This window comes from Chlamydotis macqueenii, chromosome 24 (genome assembly GCF_036417535.1).
Source record: "Chlamydotis macqueenii isolate bChlMac1 chromosome 24, bChlMac1.mat, whole genome shotgun sequence".
In the NCBI taxonomy this organism is placed as follows: Eukaryota; Metazoa; Chordata; class Aves; order Otidiformes; family Otididae; genus Chlamydotis; species Chlamydotis macqueenii.
The window spans coordinates 5,916,144-5,942,809 of record NC_141579.1 but is presented as its reverse complement, the minus strand read 5'-3'; the positions used below and the strand labels follow the sequence as shown (position 1 = coordinate 5,942,809).

The 26,666-nt window shown below is 40.2% G+C and overlaps 1 protein-coding gene across 6 annotated transcripts in view; it reads right to left on the bottom strand.

Annotated features, from left to right (window-relative positions):
* NCAM1 (neural cell adhesion molecule 1) overlaps window positions 1-21,837 on the bottom strand; it is a 122,248-nt gene extending 100,411 nt beyond the window's left edge. For 4 of the 6 annotated variants that reach the window (XM_086766080.1, XM_086766084.1, XM_086766082.1 and 1 more), the window contains exon 1: window positions 21,582-21,834. In XM_086766080.1, coding sequence (XP_086622206.1) covers window positions 21,582-21,633 — 52 coding nt within the window. In that variant the 5' untranslated portion in view covers window positions 21,634-21,834. Of the gene's footprint in view, window positions 1-21,581 lie in introns of all 6 variants that reach the window. The other 2 variants (XM_086766078.1, XM_086766079.1) reach the window with 2 other exon arrangements.
* Window positions 21,838-26,666: the final 4,829 nt, after the last annotated feature.

Below are 26,666 nucleotides of genomic sequence, written 5' to 3'. Positions count from 1 at the left end.
CCATAAAACCGGGGGGGGGGGGGGGGGGGGGCGGGGAAAGTATTTGGTGCATAAGTTAGTAGAGTCAGAGAATCTCAATTGTAGGCAGAATTTGTCTGCTAAAGATATATAATAGAAAAAGATAAAAATCAAAGCTTGCTAATTGAATATTTGGAAAAAACCCACCTCTCCCATTACAATCAGGGACAAAATTGGCTCTATAGGAACAAGACCTGTAGGCCTGATAACTCAAGCTGATAGGTACTGTGCTTAATGCAGCTACAGGAAAAGACAACCACCGCTCATCTGACTCCAGGTGTCTTCTAAGTCTTATACCAGTGAAGGCAAACCATAGGCGAGGGCAAGCAGGCTGGTACCTTTGTCCTGTCAATAAAGCTCTGCCTTCAGAATCATTTGGTAGGACACGGGACAACATCATGCCATTGACGCTTACAGGAACGGAGGATCCAACTCCTGGCTGCATTTCTTTGGTAATCAAACGTCCTTTTTAAAAGGACCCCATACTTGTACACAAAACAGACCACCAGAACGTCTGTCTTTCCGTGTGTGGAGACGACGACAAGAACTCCAGATACAAGAGGAACCTGACAGATAGTAAGCATTATACTTACAACATTTCTGCCTTCAATCAGCACTGTAACATGCAAGGCAGCTGCACAGTTATAAATGTCCAGAATAGCCAGAGATAATTCAATACATACTTCATGTCCAAACAAATGTATTCCCAAAATCAGTACTGACTCATAAATGACAGGGTATTTCGCTTTTGTTGAGAAGCATTTTTTTCTCTTGTGGGAAAAACACTAAGCCTTGTTTATTCTTGTTTTGATTGTACTTCCTCAAAAGTCTGTTTCAAGTATGAGACAATATAGTGGAAACTTTATACCACTACTACACAACTAATTAAATATGTATGCTGCTTATTTTTTTTCCTTTTCTATCTATTGAAGAAAAAGCCAAAACCAAATGACAATTACCACAGCAAGCAAAAAATTCTGTCCAGAGAACTCCAAAACAGTACAAGCTAGTAATTGTTTGTGTAAAGAACACTATCTTTCTACTGTGTAAGCTCATTAAAAAATGCACTCAGGAGGCCTGTTTCTGAATTGGAACTAAGATGCGAGGTGATTTTGTTATCAGCCAGTACCTCCCGGGACATCCTAATCCTTTACCTCATCAGAACAGAGATAATAAGCTGCAATTACAGCAATAAACAATTATTTAAAAAGAAGTTAATGACTGAAAAAGCATAGTGAGTGATCTGCTGTTTTTCTCAGAGTAATTTTTGAGTAAAATCATCTTCTGTGAGAAGCTGATGAACATACTAAAAAAACCACAAACCAGATACTTCTCTGATCATTATATTAACAAGAAAATGCATACAATGCTTTGCATCACTGAAGTCTCACTTGAGTTTTACTTTTAATCACCTGCTCTATTTCCCCTGCTTTTCCTAAAATTCCCCTATTGCTGAGTCTTGTTTTCAGGACACATCTGCCACAATTTCTGGACATAACAGGAAAGTAATGAGACCATTTAGTGAGAGCTATTTTACACCAACTCCAGACCTTAACTCAAACCACCGTAATGGTGCTTCTGTTATCCCCTCCCTATCCCTCTCAGATGCAATTACTTTCCCCTTCTTATAAACATGTAATTAACTGATAGATCCATTATCTCCTGTTTTCTTGCTGTTCTTTTAAAGGATCTAACTTTGAGTGCAAGAAATAACAATTTTCTGCATAGAAAGACCCCCTTCACATGCATACATCAAGAGTGAATTAGTCAGTTCTCTCCACACATTCTGGCCTGTGCACTTCAAAAAATACCACAGGAAAACATGTGCATATTCTCTGAAATACCAGACAGAAATAACTGATTTTTTTTTTCTAAGCACAAGCAACGTCACTGATTAGAACTTTTCCTGAAACCTCTCAGCTCTCTCCATCTATACTAGTTTTTCCCCTCTAAAGTACAACATCCTCTCAATCAAATTGGATTTTTTCCTCCTTCAAGAAAGACAATTTTCCCTTTAATCTCATTAATTTATTAGCACTAAAAGTCTGCCACTTTTAAAATGCACCTCTGCTAAAATTCTGACACAGTATTGAAGTCTAAATGATAGAATTTCTCAGCAATTTTCTTCCAAAGACTTATATCAAGGGTTCTCCCTTGCATCTGATACAACACCATAAACTTAACGCTAAACAAAGAAAACTGCAAGGAAAAGCAGTTTGAAGTTAGAACAGTGATCCGGCTGTCTCTCCAAGACATCAAAGTACATGATGCAGCTGTTGCTAATGGGCAAGCGCTCAAGGGAATATGTGACTTTATGCTTGAATCTGAATAATTGGAAATGACATCACGATTTATAATACAATTTTCTAATTCTAAAGCAGTAATCTATAATGAATTAGGCAAGGCTTTTAGCCTTTAGCAATAGCTTTTAACCAGAAATAACTGCATTGTCATCTTTCCCCTCTTCTACTTTTTCCATGAAAGAGAGGAAGAAATAAAGGAAAGAAGAAAAAAGGAAATGTGACCTCTTATGACAGAAAACAGAAAGAGCAAGTCAGAGATTCAGAGGTTAAAATTAACACTCAAATGAAAAAATACACTGTAAATAAGAATGACAGAGTACAAGTAGTTGATATCGAAGCCTTCATTAAAATGAGAATGCATTTTTTTTTGTTTTAATTAGAAGGAAAAAACAAAACCAAACAAAAATTAACCCAAGTTGCCTCCAGAGTTGTAAACCAAAAACTCAAAGTCAAACATATTTCCGATGCAATTCCACATGCCCAGCAATCACAAGACTCTTGATTCTTTGTATTATCTTCTCTATAGCTACATGACTTTGTAAGCAGTATTTCTTGCCTCAAGGTGCTCCAAGGGACCACTCTGCCAAGTTGCACACTTTAAAAAGTATTCACATCACCTAACACAGCAGTTTGAACTATGAGCCAAGGGTCCTCAGGCTTCCTAATCAGTGGAACAGGACAGATGCTCTCACAGAGTATCCAGAGTACTTAGGTGAAGTAACCATCTATCTGATTCCACACTTCAAAATGCCTTCTGAAGGATTTCACCACTCTTGCCCAGTTCTGCAGTAGAAAAAGCCACTAGCTGACACAGGCAGAGTAACTAGCGTCAATCATAAACGCTACTGCTGTTCCTGTACAAGCCGTATATTTTGTGGCCGTTAGGAACTTCTGTAATCTCTTATGACAGTCTGAAGACAAAGGCAGACACCCAGAGGGCCCTTACTTGCCACAAGGAACAAATTCATCATGCAAAAATACTCTTATCTGCACTCCATCTATAGAAGACCACCCCATTACACCAATGACGTTAAACCCAGGGCCAGGTTCTTTTGATTTACAGAGGATGAGAATGACCTGTCATTGACACTCACTAAAGGAAAAAGAGAAAAAAAGCAATAAACTTCCATGTTGTCACAAAAGTAAAATACAAGGATGGAATTAACACAAGCATCAAGTCTAAACTAATAGCCACCTTGAAAAAAGCCACAAACAAGTAGAACTAAACCATAGCACAGTACACAAGTGTGCCATTACTGTAAACGGGCACATACATTGCCTACTGATTATGTGCAATTTATTCAACTGTTCATTTTTTTAAAAATAGCAGGCATTTTCAGCCTTTAACAACTCCTCTTTCTTTACAAGACAATTATCTCCAGTACAGAGTTCCTTGCCAATGCCCTGTGTGACATTAAAAAAAAAAAAAGCAAATTCTACTGGAAGAACTATGCATAACTCACAGAGCTCACTGTACTTCTTGGTCATTATTATTTTATTTACACTTTTCCAATATATTTAACACATTCAGGTTGGATTGTCTGGGGACTTTTTATACATGCTATCCATCTCAACGGCAGGACTCAGCTCAACACCACACAAGTTTACTTTCAATAACAAGGAAGGACTTAACTGTTCTGTTTTTCAAAGCATGCAAAAAAGAGGAAGGAAGGACATATGCAAAGCCTGCCTCCAAAATTCTTTCCCTTGCAAGCTTGCATAGTATTTTCCATCTGCTTTCAAAGAATGTCAGATAATAAATTACTACTCCACCTTCTGTTCTGGAAAACAGGCCTCATACCCCTCGTCCCCCTCATGTCTCTACCCACCTCCGTCATCAGTCCTGATTGATTATCCCAACAGAATAAATCAAACAGACCTAGATACGCTTCAGTAAATTTCTGCTTTTTAGGCTGATATACAATTAGATTTGTGATATGCCCAAAGAACAGCAGGCATCCGGTCCCCATCAGCCTCAGAGGACAGATAGAGACTACTCCCAAGCACTCGTAGCCACAGTTGACATGATAATATTTAACAACGCACTTATACAGTCATATCTAGAATGGTAACATCAAAACTTCAAATTCCTAAATGATTTGCATCAAACAATGTACAGAAGTTGTAAAAAAAATGGCACTTGAAAAAAAAGTCACTAGGAAATATACTGATTATAATCCAGAAGGGTAATATATTTTCACAAATTCTGTAAAACTGTTATTTGGTAATGTATGCCTGAATAAGATTCAAAGAATTAATATTTAGCAGCTCGTACCTTTTATACGCTGTCTGAAAACACTATGCATGTTGTGGTATTTTTACAGTGTTTACCTTCAGGTCATTTTGATTCACAGGAAAATCCCTGCATCATTAGAAAAAAATCTACATTAAAAATGAAAACTGAACCACTTGGACAAGCATAAAATTCAAAGCCATGATGTATCACTAACTGTCTCCTCACAAAGAGTTAAATTCTTAAAGTGCATAAATTTATGTAAAAATTAATGGCATGGAGGGGGGAAGCTGTGTTTAAAAAACTCTGTCCATTTCACTGGAAGGCATCTACACAGATCAGTGTGCTATGCCTAGTGAAAGATAACTATAATTATGTATTAGGAGCCAGACTAACAACTGAGTCTACAGTTTAAGACAAAAAAAAACCTCACCCCCACATAAACCCTAAACCAGAGGAACAATATCAGCACATAAATCAAACTGTTTCATGGTACTTAAAACATAAACGCCTGAAGGCAGACTGCCAACTAAACAAAAATGTATTTCAGCTCCCTCTTGCATCAGGGTAAGCCACTGTCAGTGCAACCATCTCGATACCAGTTCTGAAGTCTTGTCATTTGGGTTTTAAACCTGCCCTTGTACTGTCTCAGGAATAACTTCAAGCAAAGAACGGGCTGGCGCTGGAGTAAGATTTGAGGTCCTGAAAACCGGTTTCAGATGTGAAACTCATTTTTCAGTACTATGGAAAAACCCCACGTCAGACAGGGGGAGACAAAGCCACCAGCTGCTGGAAAAGTGCATTGACCTGGACCAACAGCACAGCAAGCCCCCAGGGAAACAGGGCAGCTACTCACTGAACTGTGTACGTCGTACACACAGCTCCAAAAGTACAACTGAAGGGTCAGACGCCCAACAGTATAAACCATGCGACATCTACAATACTGGTAAGTGGCTGAGATCTAGCATCAGATTTTACAACTCTCTGAGACTCCAGGTTCTCCTGAAAGACTTCATCCCTTCAAAGACTGGCCAGATAGACAGTAGATATTGTCGACGGCAAAATGGGGAGCCTTTTTTCTTTGGAAGACCCCTTACCACTTGCCAGGAAGACACAGGAAATATGTAGCCTTTACTTCATGGAGGGAAAGAGATTGGAGATGGAGCTGTACATACTCTGTACGCACAACAGCTCCTGAGTTCAGACAAAAATACTAAGAGAAGCTCTATTTATCTTGTGCAGCACCAGAGTAAAACATCCACCAGTTCAGGATTCAAAGTCAACAGAGCTTCTAGATTCCCCTCAGCTTGATGGAAAACAAGATTAGATGAAGAAAATAAAGTGCTGTTTGGTAGAACAAAGCCTTATTCAAAATTTGTTCTCATACAGCATCCTAAAAATCTCCCCTACTGCTTGAAACCAAGGTCCATATGCGACTCATGCATTTACAACACCAAAGGCAGTATTTGATGGCACAGACAATGCAGAAACAAAAGACAAGAGAGATTACATTACCACACGCTCTCAAATACTAGCTCTACTGAGCTAATGAGCTAATTTTCTATCCCGCCGCAAGTGTAAACAGCGGAATACCTACAGCTTTTGCAGACCACGTTCTCTATCTCATCTATACAGCCTACCAACTGCAAAAGGAAATTTCTTCCCAGCAAGCCAAAAATGGTCAACTGAGTCAAAGACTACTCCAAATGTCCTTCTCAGAACAATATTTTCAAGGATGGCAAGGGAACATACCAGCCTAGCTCCTCCGATTAGGCTGTCACCTTTGTACAGTGCACGTAGAGCTTGGCTCAGCATGATTCAGAGGATCCTTCTTGCGAACTCTTTGTGCATCAACTTTACAAAAATAACTGTCCCGGTCACTTCTATCCTTAGTGCTGGAATAAAATATGCTCATGTAATATCCAATGCCCTTCAGCACTATCACACTGAAATCACTTTGATGCTAACCAAAGCTAGGAGTCGTATGATCCGAAACCACCAGAAATACCCTTTCCTTCTCCTTTTCAGACCAAACTTCTGAATGCTGAGATGTTTTGAGACACGATTATGGACAACCCATCTGTCCATCAAACACTGCCTGTACCAATCCACTGGACCAGCTTCTTGTCTTTAACATCAGCAGAGGATGTTTATGCAAAGAGGATAAAAAAAACCTAGGCAAGTATTTCTTCTGATACATCTTCCCAGTTCTAAATATTTTAAAAATATGCTTACGAATCACTCATTCCATCCAAATGACTTATCCCAGTTCATCACTCCACTTCAAAAGCACAGGGTTATGAAGGATACCATATACGCATACGCCAGATAAATAGGTAAGTATTACTCACCTTCATCATCTTATTTATGCTTCCTATTCCAAAAAGCGAAAATTTCCCACTGTAATTCACAAACTGCATTTGGTGTTTTTTCCAGAGAAAGCAACGTTACCAACAGCACAATAGATCAGTGCCACCTAGTGGAGTTCAAAATGGTAACCGGCACCACAGCTTTCGAATCTCACCTGTCTTTTACCGCACTGCCTTTAATTTATGACCTCTATAAACACCTAAATTAAACGAAAGCAGAAACAACTCGATAGGTCTTCCCTACAGCGCATGCTGCTGGTCAAATATGTTAGTATAACACGCACTTCAGTCTTCCTCAACTTCTAGAAATCTGCAGAAGCAACAAATGAAGACCAATATACGTCTTCAACATCAGCAGAAAGTCTTTAGCTACTGAGCATGCAGCCTAGCTCTGCAGTTACAATAAATGTGGGCCAAAAATTAACAGATACATTCAGTATAATGAAAAAAAAAATATTTTACTGATTTATAACTATTTCTCCAGCAGTTTTGAAAATAAGAATGCCTAGGGAGGTTTAACATAACAATATAATCGCACCTTATTAAAAAATAATACTATTACTGTGTGATTATGTATTTATCTGCTTCAGCTCATCTGCAAGGGCAGCAAGATCATTTATCTATTGTAAGAAAGTAAAATCTATTACCATTAATCCAGCCATCCATGAGTCAATTCAAGCAACATTTACGTGAGCTTCTCGACTTACGTTAAGATTTAGGATTATTGCTATATGCCCAGTGGACTGAGCAAGCCAAGCCTAACTGTAACACTGCACATTATCTTTGTTAACGCTTACGTTCAGAATTGGTGTGAAACATGTACAAAGCAGCGGCGTTATCCCATGTTCATAATACACGAGGACAGCAAGGTGATCAAGCTTAGCCAGCATTCTTCATGAAGGACATGAAAGAAATACAATGCCAAAGAAAACTTCAAGCCATTCTAGATCTTTTGCCTTACTTCTCTTAACAACTGACTCTTAAAAGAAAAAAAATCTCAAAATTTGACGTAGTTTCCAAGGCTAGCTGTGCAAAACCATCCTACAGTATGCAAGTACCATGTCCCAAATGAGGAAAAAGTAAATCAGATCATGTAATGTAGTCTTGCAATGTCTAACATGATATATAAAGTAGCAGCATAATCAAAGCTACCCCCATTTCACTGGACTCACTTCCAGTTCCCTGTAATTGTAGAGCAAGACAGGAATCTGGTATTAGATACGCTGTCCACAGTACCCTGTAAGATACCGAGACCAGATCTCACCTGTAAAAATGGAAGGCAATTACAAGGGCATTTCCCTAGCAACCAGGAGTGTCTCAGGAATAACAAACTGAACACAGCCCAAACAAAATGGGAGCACAAACTACAATTTAAATCAAAGATTATAATTTGTGGCAATGAAATTCTGGGGTTTTAGATAAGTACCAAATATGATTATTTCGCTTTCCGTTTTTAAAATATAATTTCTGGTTTATATGTGATTACAAACAGGAGAACCTCTCAAGCCACACTGTCACTTAAAAAAAAAAATAGGAGCTATGGGGGAATTAGTTGGCACCAGAATTAACGAGCAAGATAAGAAATTATTTGTAGAGAAATGCAAAAATAATGGTAATTCATTCAAGAACCACCCATGTAACCAACCATCCATTCCTCTTGGTTGGTGTAAGGTCTGCATTCTTTGCTCATGTCCTCAAAATGTACTCGTTTTGCAAAGGTACAGAAGATCACAAACACAGTGCAGAAATAAGTACTTCCAAAGAGTAAGCACAATGCTCAGTTACATGTGAAATATTAAGATATGCTCAGGAAGCTGAAAGATGCCACGTCTCCCCAAAGTTACAAAAAGAGGTTAATTCTTGTTAAGCCTTCCACATATCCTTTATATAACAATGACTACATTTTCTCTGAAATGCTTTCTCTCTGGGCTACCATTTTAGCAAAACACATGTTAATTTTACAATTAAGTCCAACATTCAGATATTCCAATAAGAAAACTAATTCCCAAAGAGCTCACATTTACAATGCTGTTGTTTAGCTCAAATGCAGAAATCTTTTAAAATTTATATCAAATATGTAAATGCAGATACTTTAAAACGCTTCCAGATCTGACCCGGTGTCAGGGAGAGATATTTTTAGTTCTAATCCATTTAAAGTGCTAAATTCCAAGGGAATCAGCAGCATTGCTTTCACTCACCACTTCAACTGAACTCTTCTGGTCCCACTACTCACTGCAATCTTCAAGAAAAAGGAGATAAGATAAAACCATTCACCTGATAAGAAAATATCTTTATCCTTTATTTTTTAACACTTGCAGGTACTTCTATATGTCCCAATAAATAATAAATCACAACTGCATTTGCACACAAAAGACATTGCAGAAATGCATAAATAATTCAGTCTTAACACACAAAATAAGTCAGTGTGGGATTTGCCATTTTTATCTCAATTCTTATTCACGTGTACCAATTCAGGTTCATGAGAAACAGCTACAGAAATACATAAAAGCTTCTGAAAATGGAATTAATAATTCTCAAAATCTGACACAGTAACTGCAGCTAGCTACAAAGCCACAAGAAAACAGAATCTTAAAGTTAATGGATAACTACAACAAAAACAGTCAACAACTTGGCACACGTTTGATTTGTGATTTAATTTAGATCTAGATCTGTTCGGTATTCTCCATACACAGACAGTTTCTTTTCACTAAAATAAGCTTTGAGATCAGAATACACTAGGACTTTCATCTATACATAATTGGCATATTCAGTCTTTTCTTTGGGGATTCCATTTTCAAAAGGTAGACAGCAACTAGAACAGAGAGACAGGTTATCAGAAACTTAAGTGTACGTATTAAAAAGAAAGGGATTGCTTTGATTTATTGCTTTTATGAGAAAAGTAGAGCATTTAGAGTTCTCATTTACCATAAGTTATTATTTTAGCAACAAAATTATGCAAGCACAAAAAAAAACCCAAAGCTTGTGTCTAACAAGTTCGCTTCTACTATCATTGTATAAGCAAATGCAAGCCATCGTTATTGATAAAAAGAGAAATATTTGAAGTGTGTTTGCCCTGTGACTATGCGTAGAGTGCAGGAAAAATACAAGGTAAATACACTTCAGATATTGTTTCAACAGCTTTTGCTCCAAGTACAAAGGGCATCCTTTTAACCTGAATATTCGTCTAGTGAGCAAAATAATGGAAATGTAACTGCTTCAGAAAATGTGTATTTAAGAAAAGAGTATAATTAAAACACTTCAATCCACCGCAAGTTAGCTTCTGGCAGAGAGACCGGGTAAAAGAATAAATTAGACAGGTACGAATTTGTTTAATGCATTATGTGATGATGTTCGGATTTGCAAGTGGTAAGTGAAGAGGAGGATTTCTGTTCTTGCAACACAACAGAAGGTAAGTGTGAAATACTACGAGATGCTGACAGACTAAGTGCTTTAAATACTAAGAGTACTACTGTTAAAAAGAGCTGAGAGCATCTAGCAATGAAAAGATCACTGTACACATATGTTTTCTGTATTTTTTCCTAACCACCCACAGCAAATCATTATTGGAAACAGCAGGTCAAACTAGTTTTACTGTGAGCAGTAAGGCAGGTCTTATGTGGGAAAAAAATGCTTCCTCGTAAGGTTACTTTTTTCCTCTTTCAATTATATCCCTATTTTTTTCAGCAGGTGTAAAAGATTATCGCAACTCATTTCAACTCATAGGGAATGCCCACTTATTTGAAAAGCAGGGTCTTTAGCCGGTCTGCAGATTTACTTTCTCCTTTACTCAAGGAACCACTCTGAACCTTCCACGATAACCATATCGACAGGGTGCCCACTGGATATGATCCCCCAGTCAGCCTCTCCGAACAGGTGAGACAGGTTCCTTCCTGGCTATTACATGACTGTCACTGATGTGCGCAACAGCTTTGCATGCATGCCGAAGTGAAGGATTTACCTCCTGGTAGCAATACTGTGCAAAAGCAAACTGAACAAGAGCATGACTACAAAAACCACACTTCTTTGCTAGGAATAAAAGCATCCCACCAACAGAAATACCCATTTTCAAGCACCTAGACAAGATAACTTTTATTCTATTAAACAAACATTTCACAGTATAGCCTTAATGTAGAGCTAACATTCATGCTAGCTTGAAGTGGAAAATTACAGTATTTTCCCACATATAAACACAAGCAATACACTGCGGCACTTCATTCTTTGTACTACTTTTGTCCAAAAAGCAGAAACTACTCTAAATTTCCTTGTACAAATTAAGTGTTTTTTTAAACATTCATTTTCCAGAGAAATAGAGAAAAGCGATAGAGCTGACTGGCCAAAGTCCATCCACAAAAAAATAACGGCAAAGTTGGGAAGTGAATCCATGTTAAATTAAATCTCTATTCCATATGCCATTCCTCTTCTTCAGGCCAGTGAGTTTTCTTAAGCAAAACTCAAGCTTAAAAACCAAGGCTGAAACAAATTCTGCAGTCAATCAGCTTTTAAACTGTAGATACAGAATCCCTACAATAATAAACAAGCCATCGCCACAGAACTGAGAGACAGACAGAAACAGTGTTCTTTCTTGTAGACATATCCAGCTGTGAATAAAAGACAAAAGCTAGAACAAGAAAAATGCTAGCGAGCTGAAGACAACTTTACAGATCTGAAACAAGGTGTGTATCTAGGTACAGTTCAGTCATCACAGAAAGGACACAGAAATGACCACCCAAAATTCTAGTGATGACAATCAGGAGAAAAGCTAAACAGGATTAATACCTCTTCATATTATTCATTAAGATTTTTCACTTACGACGACTTTCTTAGTATCTGTTAGTTCTTGCAGACGAAGTCCATAATAAATACATATACACATATTATTTTCTTAATAGTATTCCAATATGCCTGTATTTTTCTAACAAATACCAATCACAGGGAGTATATAATAACTGCTAAACGCCTTCAAGTTGCATCCCGCAGATCATGAAGAGATTAAATTCCAAAAGGATTTCAGGGACTACGGGAAATTCTTTATGCCTGTTCACAACCCCTAAAAGCATGTTATACTTCTAAGAGATTATCTCTTGAAAACACTAGAACAGAAATGTGGTTACAGTACTCTCTTCTTTTGAATTTTGCAAGCTTATAATAATTTAATAAGTTATTTGGACAAGCAGCTGTTGATTATATTTTTCTAAAATGGTATACACAAGTGTCTGATGACTGTTTCTCTCAATATTAACATATTCAAAAACACAAAATGAAGTCCTTGAAAAATTATAATTATCCAATACTGTGAGCATGCATTTTGTATGCTAGATCCTGAACGGCACAAAATGAATGTTTTAAGCACATTGATAAGTGTTATTTATACCCACAGCTAGAGAGACATTTTTTAAAAGGGTTCTTTATAAGGCTTTCAAAGTACATACAGGAGTGCACTGTGTAAGTGCATTGTTTTATCGTAACAGTGCCACAGCTTGCACAACAATTCAAAGACGACATATGAAGGCAGCTGTCACTAAAATGGATCACAGAGGGAAATAAAACATCAACATTAGTTGTATATATTATTTGCTATTACACTTAACCTCTAAACACTGGAAGTGCAGGGTGCTTTGTAGAATATACGAAGCAAATAAGTGTGCAAAGCAATGGAAAGTGTATTGCATAGATGGTTTGGGGTTTTCTTCCTTCTGCCTGTAGACATGGTAACCAAAATGACATACAAGCGAAGCTTTGCTACATTATGAAAATCTTTCCATTGCAACCCTAGATTATATGCACTTGCACACATACATCAAACTTTCACACGTTTTTGTATTTTAGTTACAATGGTTGAGCTTATCAGAAGATTGCTCTTCCTGTCTTCTTGCATTAACAGCATTATCAAATTTACACAAAAATTCCTCATGTTCACAACAACAAAATCCGCCACTCGTTGTTCAGCTAAGATGATATCTTTTGGTATTACAGGTGGCAACAATAAAAACACCAAAAGCTCTGTTCCTGCAATTAATTTCTGGAAAGACTTTTTCAAGTTCAAAATCAATCTTACCCCAGTCAGAACATCAACACTTAAGATTTTTCTGCTGTCTTTAGTTCACAGGATAACCGCGTCTAAAACTCTTATTGGTTTACATTACTCCACTTGAAACCCTGTAAATTTCACATTAAAAGGAAACTATCTGATATTTTCCTAGCAGAACAAAATGACGTTATTTCAGTGTAAGAAAATATGCCGAAGTAGTTGATAACACAAGGATAAGCAAATAAAAAAAAAAAGATACCAAGGACTTCAGGAAACAGTAGAGCTCAGTAGTATTGATTAAACACAAACCTATGATAACATCTTTGGGTTTCGGAAGTACAGCGGTTATATTAGTTGTCTGAGTTGCAGTTTCTCCCTCCAACAGATGTCACCTTCAGCAGAAGCACAGTAACAGATTAGGTTTCATCTGTACTTAACAACACAAACTGTTGATAATGCTACTCATAACCACCACAATCACAGGCTCAATTTGCAGGCCACTCCTCTTACTCACTCTGCCTTTCAAAATAAGATTCCCACTCTAGTGTACTCTCTATATACACAAACACACATATAGATAGATGTTTTACCTGTACTACTTCTCATCTAGGATACCAAGCAAAATCGTTTCACTGTTACCACTCATTGAAACATCTCCACCATTCCCTAAAGTTAATGTTTCAAAATCTCAGAATAAAAACTTGATTTTTTTTTTTTTGACGCTGTCAGACACCTTCCTTGTGTAGACAACATAAAAGTAGCAGAAAAGCTCACCTTTTCTGGATTTGCAGCCAGAACAGAAAGTACAGAGATAGCAAGACCCATTAACCTGTCACCTCACGCTGCTCCAAAGTAACAGCTGAACTAACATAAAACCACATTACCAGGAGTGATGCAGGTCTAAGAAATCTTGTTATCCCAAAACTTACGCAACCTGAAAATGTCCCAAATCTTTACATCTTCCACATGTTTTACAAAGGTATCAAGGCCTAGAGTTTTGCCCGCTGTGTTTATAAGAAGCAAACACTACAATTTCACCAATATTTAATTTTCAATCCTAATCACCTGATAATCCACGGAGTATTTGTACATTTAATTGAGAGTATCCTGCATCCTGCGGACTACACCACACAAGGATGAGTCACTCCCCTCTTAACCCTAGCCCCAGTGATCAGACTCCTTACAAGCCAGGACGCTCCACATGAAATGCAATGACCAAATGGGACTGTTCTTCCACAAAACACTGCGCTAATTCTCCTGCATTCAGTCTTTCCACTTGAATGGAATAAAAACCCTTTTGAGAACAACAATTCCAGTTCCCCCCCTTTTTTTTCTCAGGCACACTATGGGACTCCTCAGTGCATGCACAATGCAAATAAGGCAAACTTCCTTTGAAAGAGTGATTAATATGCAAAGACAGCCTGCTTTTTAGTGGGATGTGAAGAACCACCAACAAGCATTTCCAAATTCCGAGGTTTCTTCAATTACTTCCAGTGTTTATTTTAAACATAAGATTATGCAATAATACCACACATTAAGACCAATTTGCCAATATTGTGTAAACACCACCAAATCGGCTGTTCATCTTTTGTATCATATTTAAATGCAGCCTTGAATATCCTAGCTATGAAGGCACTGAAAAAAAAAAAAAAAAACCAGGATTTAAATTTTGGAATCCTTAATGTATATCAATCGCCATGTTAAAAAGACTGCATTTAAACCCCACTGTAAACAACTGCACTTTTTTTTAAAAAGAGGGTTTTTTTTAAATAAAACAAGAAAGTTCACAATATTGTAAACTAATTTCTGTGACAATTAACTAACTTCTGTATGAATATATTCCAGCCAGTAACATTTAAAGAGGTTTTTTTTGTATATAGTTGCTTTCGGGACAAGAGATACAATACATGAAACATTTGGAAAAGTCCATTCAGATTTGGAGATACCGATTTTCTATCTCTATTTTTCATAATTTATCACCTGGTGAACTACACTTTCTGTGTACAACTCAGGGCTCTCCTGAGGACTTTTTATTTCAAGAGTTGATGTACTGTACTCTGCTCAAAATGAGCTTAAAATGCAGTTCAAATATGTTAACTGCCTCATTTCTTATTCTAACCCTTTATTTCACACACTTCCCAGCTTTTTCACACAGGTTTAAACACTCCCTTTCCCATCTTTGGAAAGGCATTTCAAGTCAACCAACATGGTAAATTATTATTAAATATAAACTAGTAACCTACAACTAACTTTCTTGTTTACTTTAAAGATTTCAAAGTTGATACATATTGCTAATACAAACAAAAAATGAAGTAGTAAACTAAATCTTTAAATAAGCATCTATTATAACTACTTTTATAGTAGTAGTTGTACTAAAATCACAGAATCATTGAGGTTGGAAGGGACTTCTTTAGACCGTCTAGTCAAACACAGCGGGGGCAGCTACAACAGGTTACCCAGGAGCCTCTCCAGATGGGTTTTGATGCCTCTGTGGACAGAGGATCCACAATCTCTCTGGGTAACCTGTTCCACGATTCAACCACCACCTTCACAATAAAAGAAAGGGTTTTGTTCTGTTTCCTTGTTTGGACAAGATTTCCTGTACTCTCATTTGTGCTTATTGTCTCTTGTCCTGTCACTGGGCATTGCTAAGGAAAGCCGAGCTTACTTATTGATTCCCTTCCATGAGGTATTTATCCATATTGATTAAGATCCTCTTAAGTCTTCTCTTTCCCAGGCTAAAGTGTCTCAGCCTCTCCTCATACAAAAGATCCTCCAGTCCCTTCACCATCTTTGTGGCTCTTCACTGGGCTCTCTCCAGTAAGTCTAATTTTTTTGTACTGAGGAGCCCAGAATTGGACAGGGTGGCCTCACCAGTGCTGAGCAGACAGATTTTAAGAAAATTAACCTGTCTTGCATACTTTTAAAATCCAATTGTGAAAAGTATCTATTTTGATTTACAAAGACATAGTTGTTGTAGTAATCTTAAAAACTTAGCCATAAAGAAAATATTCTTATTCAAGACTTTATAAGACAGACTAACACTTAAAATACTCAAGAGTTTTTTTTAATACAGATTCTGTCCTGGCAAACAATAGCCTGATAAAGTGACAGATACTTGTTTTAATTCAAAATAAAACAAATGGTCTCTCCATTCTAAGAAATCAACCATTTCAATGGATTTCCAAATTTTCCACATCATTCTACCAAGTTTGCACTAAATCAGACAACTCCCGGTTTTCACAACACACCCTGCAAATCTCTGTAGCTGACTTGTCATAAGATCTAGGATGCAAATAGCTAAAGGATCAACTACAGCACATATCACATTACTGTCTCTAGCCTAAACTTAATTTTCTTGCATCAGGTTTACAGATATAGGACTTCATCCCAGCCATTACAAATTGCTAGCAGAAATAGCTGTAGGATCAGTTTCTGACAGTCCCTGGTTCGGGGTCCCTCTGTGACCTGGCTTTAAGCCAACTGATGCCAAGTTCACCACCAACTTCCATGGACAGTCAAGAGCCTTATGGACCGGTAGTATCTTAGTTATCTGAACACGGAAGAAACACAGAACCTGCACTGTAGAAAAAGTGAACAACAGTAGGCTTCAGCTGAAAATCTCTCTCCCTTATTTTTAAGCCTGAGATCTAATTTTGAACATACAGTAAAAAGTTGAGACATTAGTCTTCAGGCACAAGCATCTTATTTTCTTCAAACATAACACAGCTCCCTTTTTATGTTGCAAATATGCAGTTCTAAATGCTTACTAGATATCCATACTAATTATTGACTTTTTAAGTGTGATGGCTTAAGAATCTGAATAACTCATCCAGCTATTAAGCACAGTACTACGTGAAGATACTCCACACTCGCTCCTTCTTCAGAGAAGGACTCTGGTATCATAATGCTTAGCAATTGCACTTTAGTAGGATAAACTGAAGTTAGCTATTCCCCAAAAATCAGCTTTTCCATCAGCAGATCTGATCTTATCCTGATCTTATCAGGACTAAGGCTATTGATGTTCTACATTTGTACAAAAAAAAAGTTTTGCTAAATTACCTGTAAATTACGCACTGCTTGTGACAAAACAAAAGCAATCTCAGATGCCAAAGCCCATATCAAGGTCAAAAAAATGCTATAACTGAAGGTGTCAGGTAGCCTGGATAATTTTCAAATACGTCATCATCTACCCTGTACACCTCAACATGTTTTGGCACAAGCTTTTCTTTCATTTATCCTTGGGAGGTCTAGAAGCTGCAGGTATGATTCATTGTACGGATAGCAGTTATCTGCCTTCCCATCATCACCTTAGACAGACACAGTGGAAGCTATTGCACTTGAACTGTAAGTGAAAAAAAATTATTTTAATCTGAAGTTTATCCTTTATGTTTACCTATTCCATTTTCTTTAGGCACCTACATCGTAAACTAAAAAGCACAGAAAAATCTAATTCCGGGACTTAGTAGTGACTGCCTCAGACACTTAATGTATCAGAAGGCCTGAAAGCTCGACACTTGGCTCTCATGGTAACTTCAAACGGCAATGTTCCTAATGAGCAGCTGCAGTGGGGAAGCTGCATTTCAACACCATGAACTGAAAGGGCATAATGGCACTACCGCCAAACCTACCTAATTTACATCCCTTTGCATCAGCAAGGGCTTTAAATGATGGTAATGTGTTTTCCTAAACAAAAGAAGCCAGAGCCAGCACAGATCTGACCTTCAAATTTGCTTCTGCTTTTTTTATGTCTCAAAGTATTTGCCTGGTGGCTGTTTTTTCCCCTCCAAAACTTGAGAGTGCTGGGATGAGAACCGACACATCAAGTTCTAGGAAAACATGCGCAAAGGACGCCGTTTAGGAAAGCGGAGATGCCTGGGAGCTGTAGTTCTCTATACAGACACACCTCAGCCAAGTTACTCTCAGACTTTCTCCCTGTTATAGAAAGCTACTGTAGGAAGACAAACACCACAATTTTGTTTCCCGATTGTTTTCAAACTTTCATATTTACAGCTGAGATGCTTTACTTGCTTTATCTCACACTTCAGATCTTCCTGAGGGTACAAAATTGCGAGAACAGCATCTTTTCATTGCACTTGAAAAATACTGTAACAGTCCCTACTTGAATTTTTCCGATAGTTCCCTGCATAAAAGCTACGATAGACGCTTCCAAAGAAGATAGCTTCTCTCAGCCTGCTTACACAGGCGTTTTGGGAAGTTCATAATATCTGCCCTTCTATTTGCAAGTGTGAGTTAGAGTACAACGGAATTGTTAGTGACAGATCAAATCACACTGAAGTATACTGCCATGCAAAACCAGTGCTTCAAGAGCCACAGAAGAAAACAAACCAAAAAAAAAACCTAGAACTGTGTATTCTCTATATAAACAGTATGACCAAGTGTGTTAAATAATGAGTAAAAATGCAGGACGTCCTTTTAAATGAGAAGATAAAGTGTGCTTTTGTCTCTTACTAAAGCTATTTTCCTGTGCCTTCCAGACTGACGGCAGCAGATGCAGTATCCCCTCCTCCTCCCTCATCAATTGGTTCTGCTTTCCTGCCAGCCAGTCAAGGCAAACTCATGGCATTACCCCCTAAAAAACAAACTCAAATCAAACAAAACTCCTCAAAACCCATGCCATTCTACATCAGCAAGACACCAATCACTTATAACCAATGGCAGAAAAGTCTATCCTTAAAATACATCTCTGGAGATGAGCCAAGCAAAGTGAAAGCACTGTCAATCTGGAGAGCAGCCACAATATTTAATACTTAAAAACTGAGTATTCATTAAATTATGATTATATTAAACGTCCTAAAAAAACCCAAACAAAAAACCAAACCTCAAAGAAAAGGCCTCACCTCAAAAAATAAATCCAGCAGTCAAGTCAGGACTTTTCAAGTTCATATGTCAAGAGGATAAATTTTATACAAAATACTCTCCATTATTTAAGAAACCATAGTTCTCAGGATGTAAATGAAAGGAGATGAACCATCCGCTGTGTCTATAAATCAGCTTCTAAATTATAAGAGAATGTTTTCATTTAATAGTAGATTAAAGAAATCATCACTATCACAGTCCACAGAAATACATACAAAACATGGAATTATTCTAAAAGGCATGCTTTTGTTCTGAGCCTACCACATAACTATTGCTCAGACAACAGTCTCTTCAGAGATTATTTACTAAAAAGCATCTATCTATTGCCTCCTCTTACATTTCAGCTTCTCTAAAGCTGTAGTTAGAGTTTCTTTACTAGCATCATTGTAGCTGCTCCCCCTCTTTCACTGACATCTCCTTCAGCATCATAGCTTCCAAAGCAATAGCCTTTCTCCTCCCACTACAGATTGTGGTGGGGTCAGCTGGCAAAAAAAAAAAAAAAAAGGAAGGTACAAGCTTTAGCAGACCGAAGCATCCTTTAGCACGGAAAGCATAACTGATGCGCTGGGTGCTGCTTTTACCACAAACAGTGCTGCTGCTTTGTTCTAGCTTTCTAATATTTTATTTAGTTTTTGTGTTCCCCACTTTATGCTGATTTCACAGTCTGGTTCCAGCTGTGCAGCTCCCTAGGCATTCTATGCATTCATAAGCACTATTATTGGATAAACATGTATTTAAGTGGGGCAACAGATGATATGCAGATAATTTTTCTTTGCTTACTCCCATCTATTTCCCCTGGAAAAAAATGCTTTATTCTCCCCTCCCACAGCTGAGAAAGCCTGTGTGAATGTGTCAGAGAGGCAACAGCAAAGGAATCACAGATAGTAGTCTGGCATCTTATAATGGTTGAGATCAAGAATGTATGCAGAGATGGTGATTAGAGGGCGTGGCTGAGCCAGATGCAGAGCTGGCTATGGCAAAGCACAGTGCTGGAAACGGAAAGATAACCCCTCCTTATTTACTACATACATCCCCTAATAAGCAGTGATTTTTTTTTAATTATAATAAAGACAAGCTCTATAGTACTGCTTATGACAAGGGAGAACCGCATGTCATTAAGAATGGGTGTTGTGCTGATGTTAAACAGGTGGCTTGATTTGGCAACAGACTTGAGCACACTGGTGGCAATGGGCCGCCATGATGGGAGCTGGAATTGAGCCACAAGATAGCAGTTGTTACTATGCCAGTAGACAGAGCTGCAGCAGAAGTAATTATTAAGGAGGTCAGGAAACGTCAGTTTGGGAAGGAGGCGGTGAGGAGTTACGGTAGTTAAGGACAGCAGAGAAGCGAGGGGTGAAGAGCAGCTGTGCAGCGAGGTCTGTAGTAGCAGCGATGGCCATGAGTACCGAGGTACACTGCAAGGACACGGAAACGGGTACAGGAGCTACCCCGAGAGAGCAGGGGTCTGGAGAGGGCATGAGCTTTACGGAGATAGCAACAGCGATCAGGAACTAGTTACGAAATGCTGAGAAGGGGCTGAAGAAGTAACGGCAGTGGCAGTTTTGAGGTAAAGACAGCAGGGACAATCAGTGCGGGTGCCTTAGGCCACGATGCTCGCAGAGGAGGAGGAGGGGGGAAGCGGTTGATGAGGAGAGGACAGGGCAGGGAGGGAACAGCGACAGGCGCAGAAGGCTTGGGGAACGCTGCCTACTGAACGCGGACGGGGACAGCGCAGAGCGCGGGAGGGCGGCACGGGGGGCGCGGCGGGGCGGGCGGCGGCCTCGCCGGCGGAGGGGGCGGTGCCAGCACAGGTGCGGCCGTCACCGCGCCCAAGCAGCCCGGCCCGCCGCCTCCCGGGGCGAGCGGCCCGCCCGCGGGCAGGTGAGGCGCCCAGCCCGGACGCTGCCGACCCCAGCCCCCCAGAGCCGCTCCCGCCCGGGGCCGCCCGCTCCCGATTGGCCGCCGCCGCCCCTTCCCCTCGTCCCCCCCCGTCCCCCTCCCCGGCTGCCGCTCCCTCCATGGCAGCGGCGCGCGGCCCGCGCCCCCGCCCCGCAGCCAGCCAGCCTGTTCCCCTCCGCTTTTTTTTTTTTTTTTTTACAGCTGCTCTCTAACCCCCGCCTTTAATTGCAATCGCATCGCTTCGCTCCCCGCGCTCGCTGCAATTCCTGCCCCGCACATGCACCGCTTGCAAGAAGGAGGGCGGACGGGCGGGAGCGGAGGGGGTGGGCGGACAGCGCTGCGTAGCATCCTCAGTATCCACAATGAAGCCGACGCGACAACGAAAATCCACCGCCTCCTCGCACGGCGACACCATTAACACAGCGCACGTAGCATCCTCCCCGCTTCGCTCGCTCCCGGCTCCCCAGCTCCATTGTCTGGGAGTCACACAGCACACCGAACCCCCCGCCCGCGGGAAGGGGGCGATTCCTCCTGTCGCACCCAGCGGACAGCAGCACCGGAGCGCAGAGAAGCAGCCGCTCGCTCACACCTTTCTCACCTAACCCGCTCCGCCCCCCTCCACTGTCTCCTGTCAAATTCGAGCCATCTTCCCCCCCTGGCTCCCACGACAGCGAACAATGTGCACCAACCATCCACCCCGTCACGCACACCGGGCGCGGCTGGGAGGGGGGGACCCCACCACGGGCTGTCTCCCCCTCCCTCCCTCCCGCCCCAAGCCCGGCGGCAGCGGGGTCCGCCCGACCCCATTGTTCGCCCCAGCCGCGGGCCGCGCCCCACCGCCCCGGCCGTACCTGCGGCTCCGAGCAAAAACAACGTCCAGGGCAGCACGGTGGCTAGCAGCATCGCAGCCGGCTGGGGGAGAGGGAGCCGTTCGTGAAATAGCCTTTTCCTGCCGTTGAGAAGAAACGCAGCTCGCTGCTTATATATATATATATTATTTTTTTCTCTCTTCGCTTCTTCCCTCGCCGCGCCCCGGCTCCGTTAACCGCTCCTACTCCGCTCACCGCCTTCTGCCGGCCGCGTCCCGCTGCCGCCGCGCTGACTGACAGGCGGCCTCAGCACCGCGGCCCGAATCCCTGCGCCGCCGGGCCCTGGCGGGGCGGATGGCACCGCCGTGTTCTTCCACCCGCGCCCGCCTCAAATAGTACAGCGCAGCCCGCGCAGAGGGGCGCTGCCGGTCGCCTGCGAAACACGGCGCGGATCGCGGAGCCGGCCTCGTGCCCGGCCCGCGGAGCGGCCGCCCGGACGCGCTTAAGGCCGAGGCAGGGCGGCTGCGGCCCTCTTCGAGGGTTGTTTATGCCAACACCACAATTAATGAATTAATCGGCATGGGGCAATTCGGAAAGGGCGTTCCTTGCCGGTTTGGCCAGTGCCTGCCCAAAGGCCTACTCATGGGAAGGCACGTGGGAAAAGAAGAGAGCAAGGAGAAGACCATTTTATCAAGCCCCTACGCTTCAGGTGGGCTTTTGTTCCATTTTTACATGAAATGCAAAACTCCTGCTGAATGCACCTCTCATTTCTGCGCAAGCAGAGATCCCAGGAGTTTTACAGGCACCACTATGCCGTAGCTAAGGCCTGTGGTGAAAGCCAGCGGGGAACTGCAGGTGAAGAGATGCTCTGCGGAGACCCAGCTCTGAAGGAAGGAGGTTGCCCACCTATTGAACCATTTCTGCCAGGCCTCCCTTCACATGGCTGCGCGCTGACCCTCCAGCTCACACAGAAGGTACATCAAAGCTGTTCTAATGAGCTACGTACATGTTTGTTTGTGTGTACATACAGAATATCTGGTCTTTCAACTGGTTGTCTACACCAAGGCCCGCAGCAGCAGCTCTCTTCTTCCTTCAAGATGTGAGAGGCAGTGGGACCTCAGGAACAGTACCAAAGACAACATGGATTCAGTACTGGGTGTACAGAAAAAAAATAGTAGTGAAAAGTCAGTTTTGAGCTAGATTTACATTGCAATCAAAGCCCATCTTTTTTTCAGATTACCATGTCTTAACAATACTCCTCCAGCACCTTCCCAACTACAGGAACTGCTAAGAGCCCTCACTGCTTGAGCGTGGAATTTACTTGCTTTGGCATCTGTGAATAAGGCAGTCTGTACTTCAAGTGAGAAAGCTCTCAGGAAAAAAAAAAAAAGCATTTATTTTATTCAGATGTAGCCTACAGTCTGTGTTTTCATTTCATTAGTATTAGAGAAAACCACTTCAAGTGAAGTAGACCTTTGGCATAACATGCAAAATAATTTGGCTTAGTTGGCTAAGTGTAGTTGCTCCTCTAAAGTGAAATTCAAAATACCTACAGTAGTTGTGAACACATAGGGACTTACAATGATACAGAGACTTTATTAGCAGAACTGCCAAGTGGAAACCATTTAGGCAGAAGATAGCTTACTTAAAGAAACAATATCCTTAGAATACAATTCAACACCAGTATTTCAACAATATTTTAATATATTCAATCCACTCCAGTATTTTGCTGGTAGTGGTCTGAAGAATCATTCCAGGCCAGATCATATTCTTTATTTTATCCTTTTCTGTTTGAGAAATCCCTTCCCCCTTTCCATTTTATAAAAATCCTTCTCTAAAAGAAACAACAAAATTACTTATTGCACTGTGATTGAAAACATGCCTTCTCTGCTCCTTTGGTCTGCCTAGCCCATGGCCTCATATTGGATTGATTATCTGCAGAGAGCAACCTTGCTCAATCATGCCATGTGCTATTACTCGACTGCTTCTTGCTCTCACAGTTCACACCAATCCCCACTATCCTGCATTCTTGGGCTCTGTATCCTCCTCTCTTAATATAAGGTCACTCATCCAGAAATATGCCAATATTAAAGTTTTTCAGGTCATAGAGATGCTTAGCTCAGACCATGATGGAACAGAAACCAGCCTCTCACTAAGAGTGTTTGGGCTAAAGACCTTCACAAGAAACAGTATTCTTTATCCTGAAAACAGTAAACAAATTTCTGGATATATATGAGATAGTTTTCCTCTTATCGTAAAGAGTACACTGAGTTTACGTTAATTATGACCCAACTTTAGCAGATTAAATCAACTAGTGGCTGTAGAAGAGAGGCAGGATCTCTATCATCCATCAAACCGAAACGTCTTGCAAGACTCCCACCTTGTTTCTCCATCCTTTCAACTGCTGGTTGACAAATGTGGATAAACATAGTGGGAAGCCATCTGCTTCTTCTTGGGTCTCCCCTCCTCTCTGCCATCAACTTTCTCAATGAGTTTGCCCTGTAAAAAGTAACCCCACAGGATAATAAAGCATGGTTTCATTAGATGTGGTCTTTTTTTTTTATAGCAGCTCCACCAGCTGGATTTCTGGCATGAGGGAATTTCTGAGTCTTTACCCTGAGCAGTTAGATAAACTCTTTTGCATTCAACCAGATTAGTGCCCAATCGTTTCCTACAGAGAAAAGAGACTGAGTTGTCGCACTGTTATTAGTTCTGTCAGAAATAGTTTGTAGAATTAGTTCTAGTTCCCAGAGGCCTTACACAAGTGTCTATTTCTTTTCATTCACTACAAAAAGCATCTACATAGACAGCTACCTTGTAAAAATTACATTTACAGCATTTGGAATAAGATATCATGGGAGTGCACAGGTCACTATATATTGAATGAGGAGGGTATATAACCCTAACTTGTAAAATGCAACTGTCCATTTTTATGAACTGTGACTGAGATTTTTCTCTGAAATCTCAGTCATTTCCTCTACAAGAATCAGCAAACCAGCAAAATGCTTGCAAAACAGTAGTATTTTTATGTGTTGAACTATAGTCTTGTACAGAGCGTTAAATCAATTAAGGCGGCTCGTTTCCCCAAAAGCTGACATTGCATAAAATTGGAACAGAAAGATTCATGAAGACAGACTGTTACATACCACAAATAGCATGAATTATTATATACTGTAAGTAGTTGTTTGTGTTAGAGATATCTAGTATATCTGTATTCCTATTAAGCTGTACCTTAGCCCACGACATAGTAGTATTAATTCTCAGGGTAAGTAAAGGGAAGTACTCACATGGAAGTCATCAATGTAAAAACATCCCAACCCCTCTCCAGCTCAGTGATAGAGCAGAATAAAGGAGAAGCAGAGGGCACCATTTCACTTGTAGAGGACTTCCAGAAACATCAGTTTTTTTCCCACCCCTTCAAAAAATTTGTCAGAGGAAATACACCAAACATCTAGTCTGAATTTAAGCTTCCAAGTAATTTAAAAACAAAATCATGAATTTTATGATGAAAGTCCAAAAGAGACCAGTCCCATGCACACCCAAATTGAATGAGATGTTCTAAGTATATTATCTGAAACATTTCCCCTTTTTTGCCATTAACAGATGTCCGTGGGCCATTTCCATGCATTTATTTTCCTTAATCTACACAGTAAAAAGCACAGATCACACAAATCTGTAATTGAAACACAAGTTTCAATTATTCACATCATTGGGTCCTTCGCATAAAAGTGAACACAAAATTTGCATCGAGTTTTCTCTCCCAGGTTTAAAAACAGCAGCAATGGTGTCTGTCAAATTAATGCTACTTCTACTATGCAAATATGAGAACAAGTGCACTAGAGTTTTAACTATACAGACATTTCACAGAGTATGTGCAGCTTCAGCATCATAGAAAGATCGCAAAATAACCCTCTCCATAGCCAGCATTCCCCTTTTCCTGACATAACTGTTCACTGCTTGGTATTTGCAGCAGGATTTTTACAAGATGCACTGGAAATTCTCTATGACATTAAAGCATTGTGTGGGGTCAAGAGAGGACTTCAGCTGTCAAACTAAAAAGAAATAACATAGCAGGCAGTTATGCTTTGTAGTCAGTCTTTGAGAAAAGTTTGCAATCTAAAATTGCTACTGAGGTCAAATCCCAAGATTCAAGCCTGATGCAACAGGACAGTAATAGCCGTTGCTATAATGACAGATGTTGTATGCTGCTGATCGTTGAAAAGCAACAGAAATAATTTTCATCAACATGCCCCTTATGCTAGCATCATTAAGGAGAGGTAGTCTGCCGAGAATAACATGGGACTTTCTGTGGGAACCATGAGACCCAGATTTATAAACCACAAAGTAGACTTACTACTTATTTGTAGGCTACGAAAAATAGGCATGCACTAGTGGTACACTGAGGGAAGGCACTTCAGTAGTCTCTCTGCTCAAAGCGTTACTCTATTCTGTGTAGATATTATGATGGATAACTCACTATGCAAAATGCACCTCCAATCAATATTCTTCACAGATAGGCAATACAAGCAGAAGTAGTCCCTTAAAATATCCTTCTCTTTTCACAGATTATTTTGTAAGGAAGTCTTAATACTGGAAAAAAAAAAGTTAGTATCTCCCCTTCCTCCTTTAGGCAATATGGCTTACAAAGCTAACTATTAAGTCTCTTCTGATGATGTCATAAACAACAAGAATGAAGATGAAGTCATCAGAATTTGAGAGATAAAATCCAGAAATTTAGAATCTTGGCATTAAAAACATGTATGTTCTATCTCCATACCTGGAACAAACTCCAGCATTGTTCTCATCATTTGTGCTGCTCTGAGATTTTGCTTACCACATCTATGCAAATAATTGGTAATTGTTCCGTGCACAGAACTAAGAAAGTACACACATGACTGCTGTTAACCCACTTATGAAAATATCCGGGGAAAGAAACGTCATGAAGATAGTCTGTCAGTCTAACTCACAATGGAAGTATCATCAGCAATCTAATGGTATTCCTAAAAGTTATTTGGCAGTTAATTTCCACGTAGTTTTGGAAATAAAAGAAGTCTTCCGTCTTTGAAGTAAAACTTGAAGTTTAATGTGTATGCTTGCACACATAAAACCATTACACTTAGTGTGTAG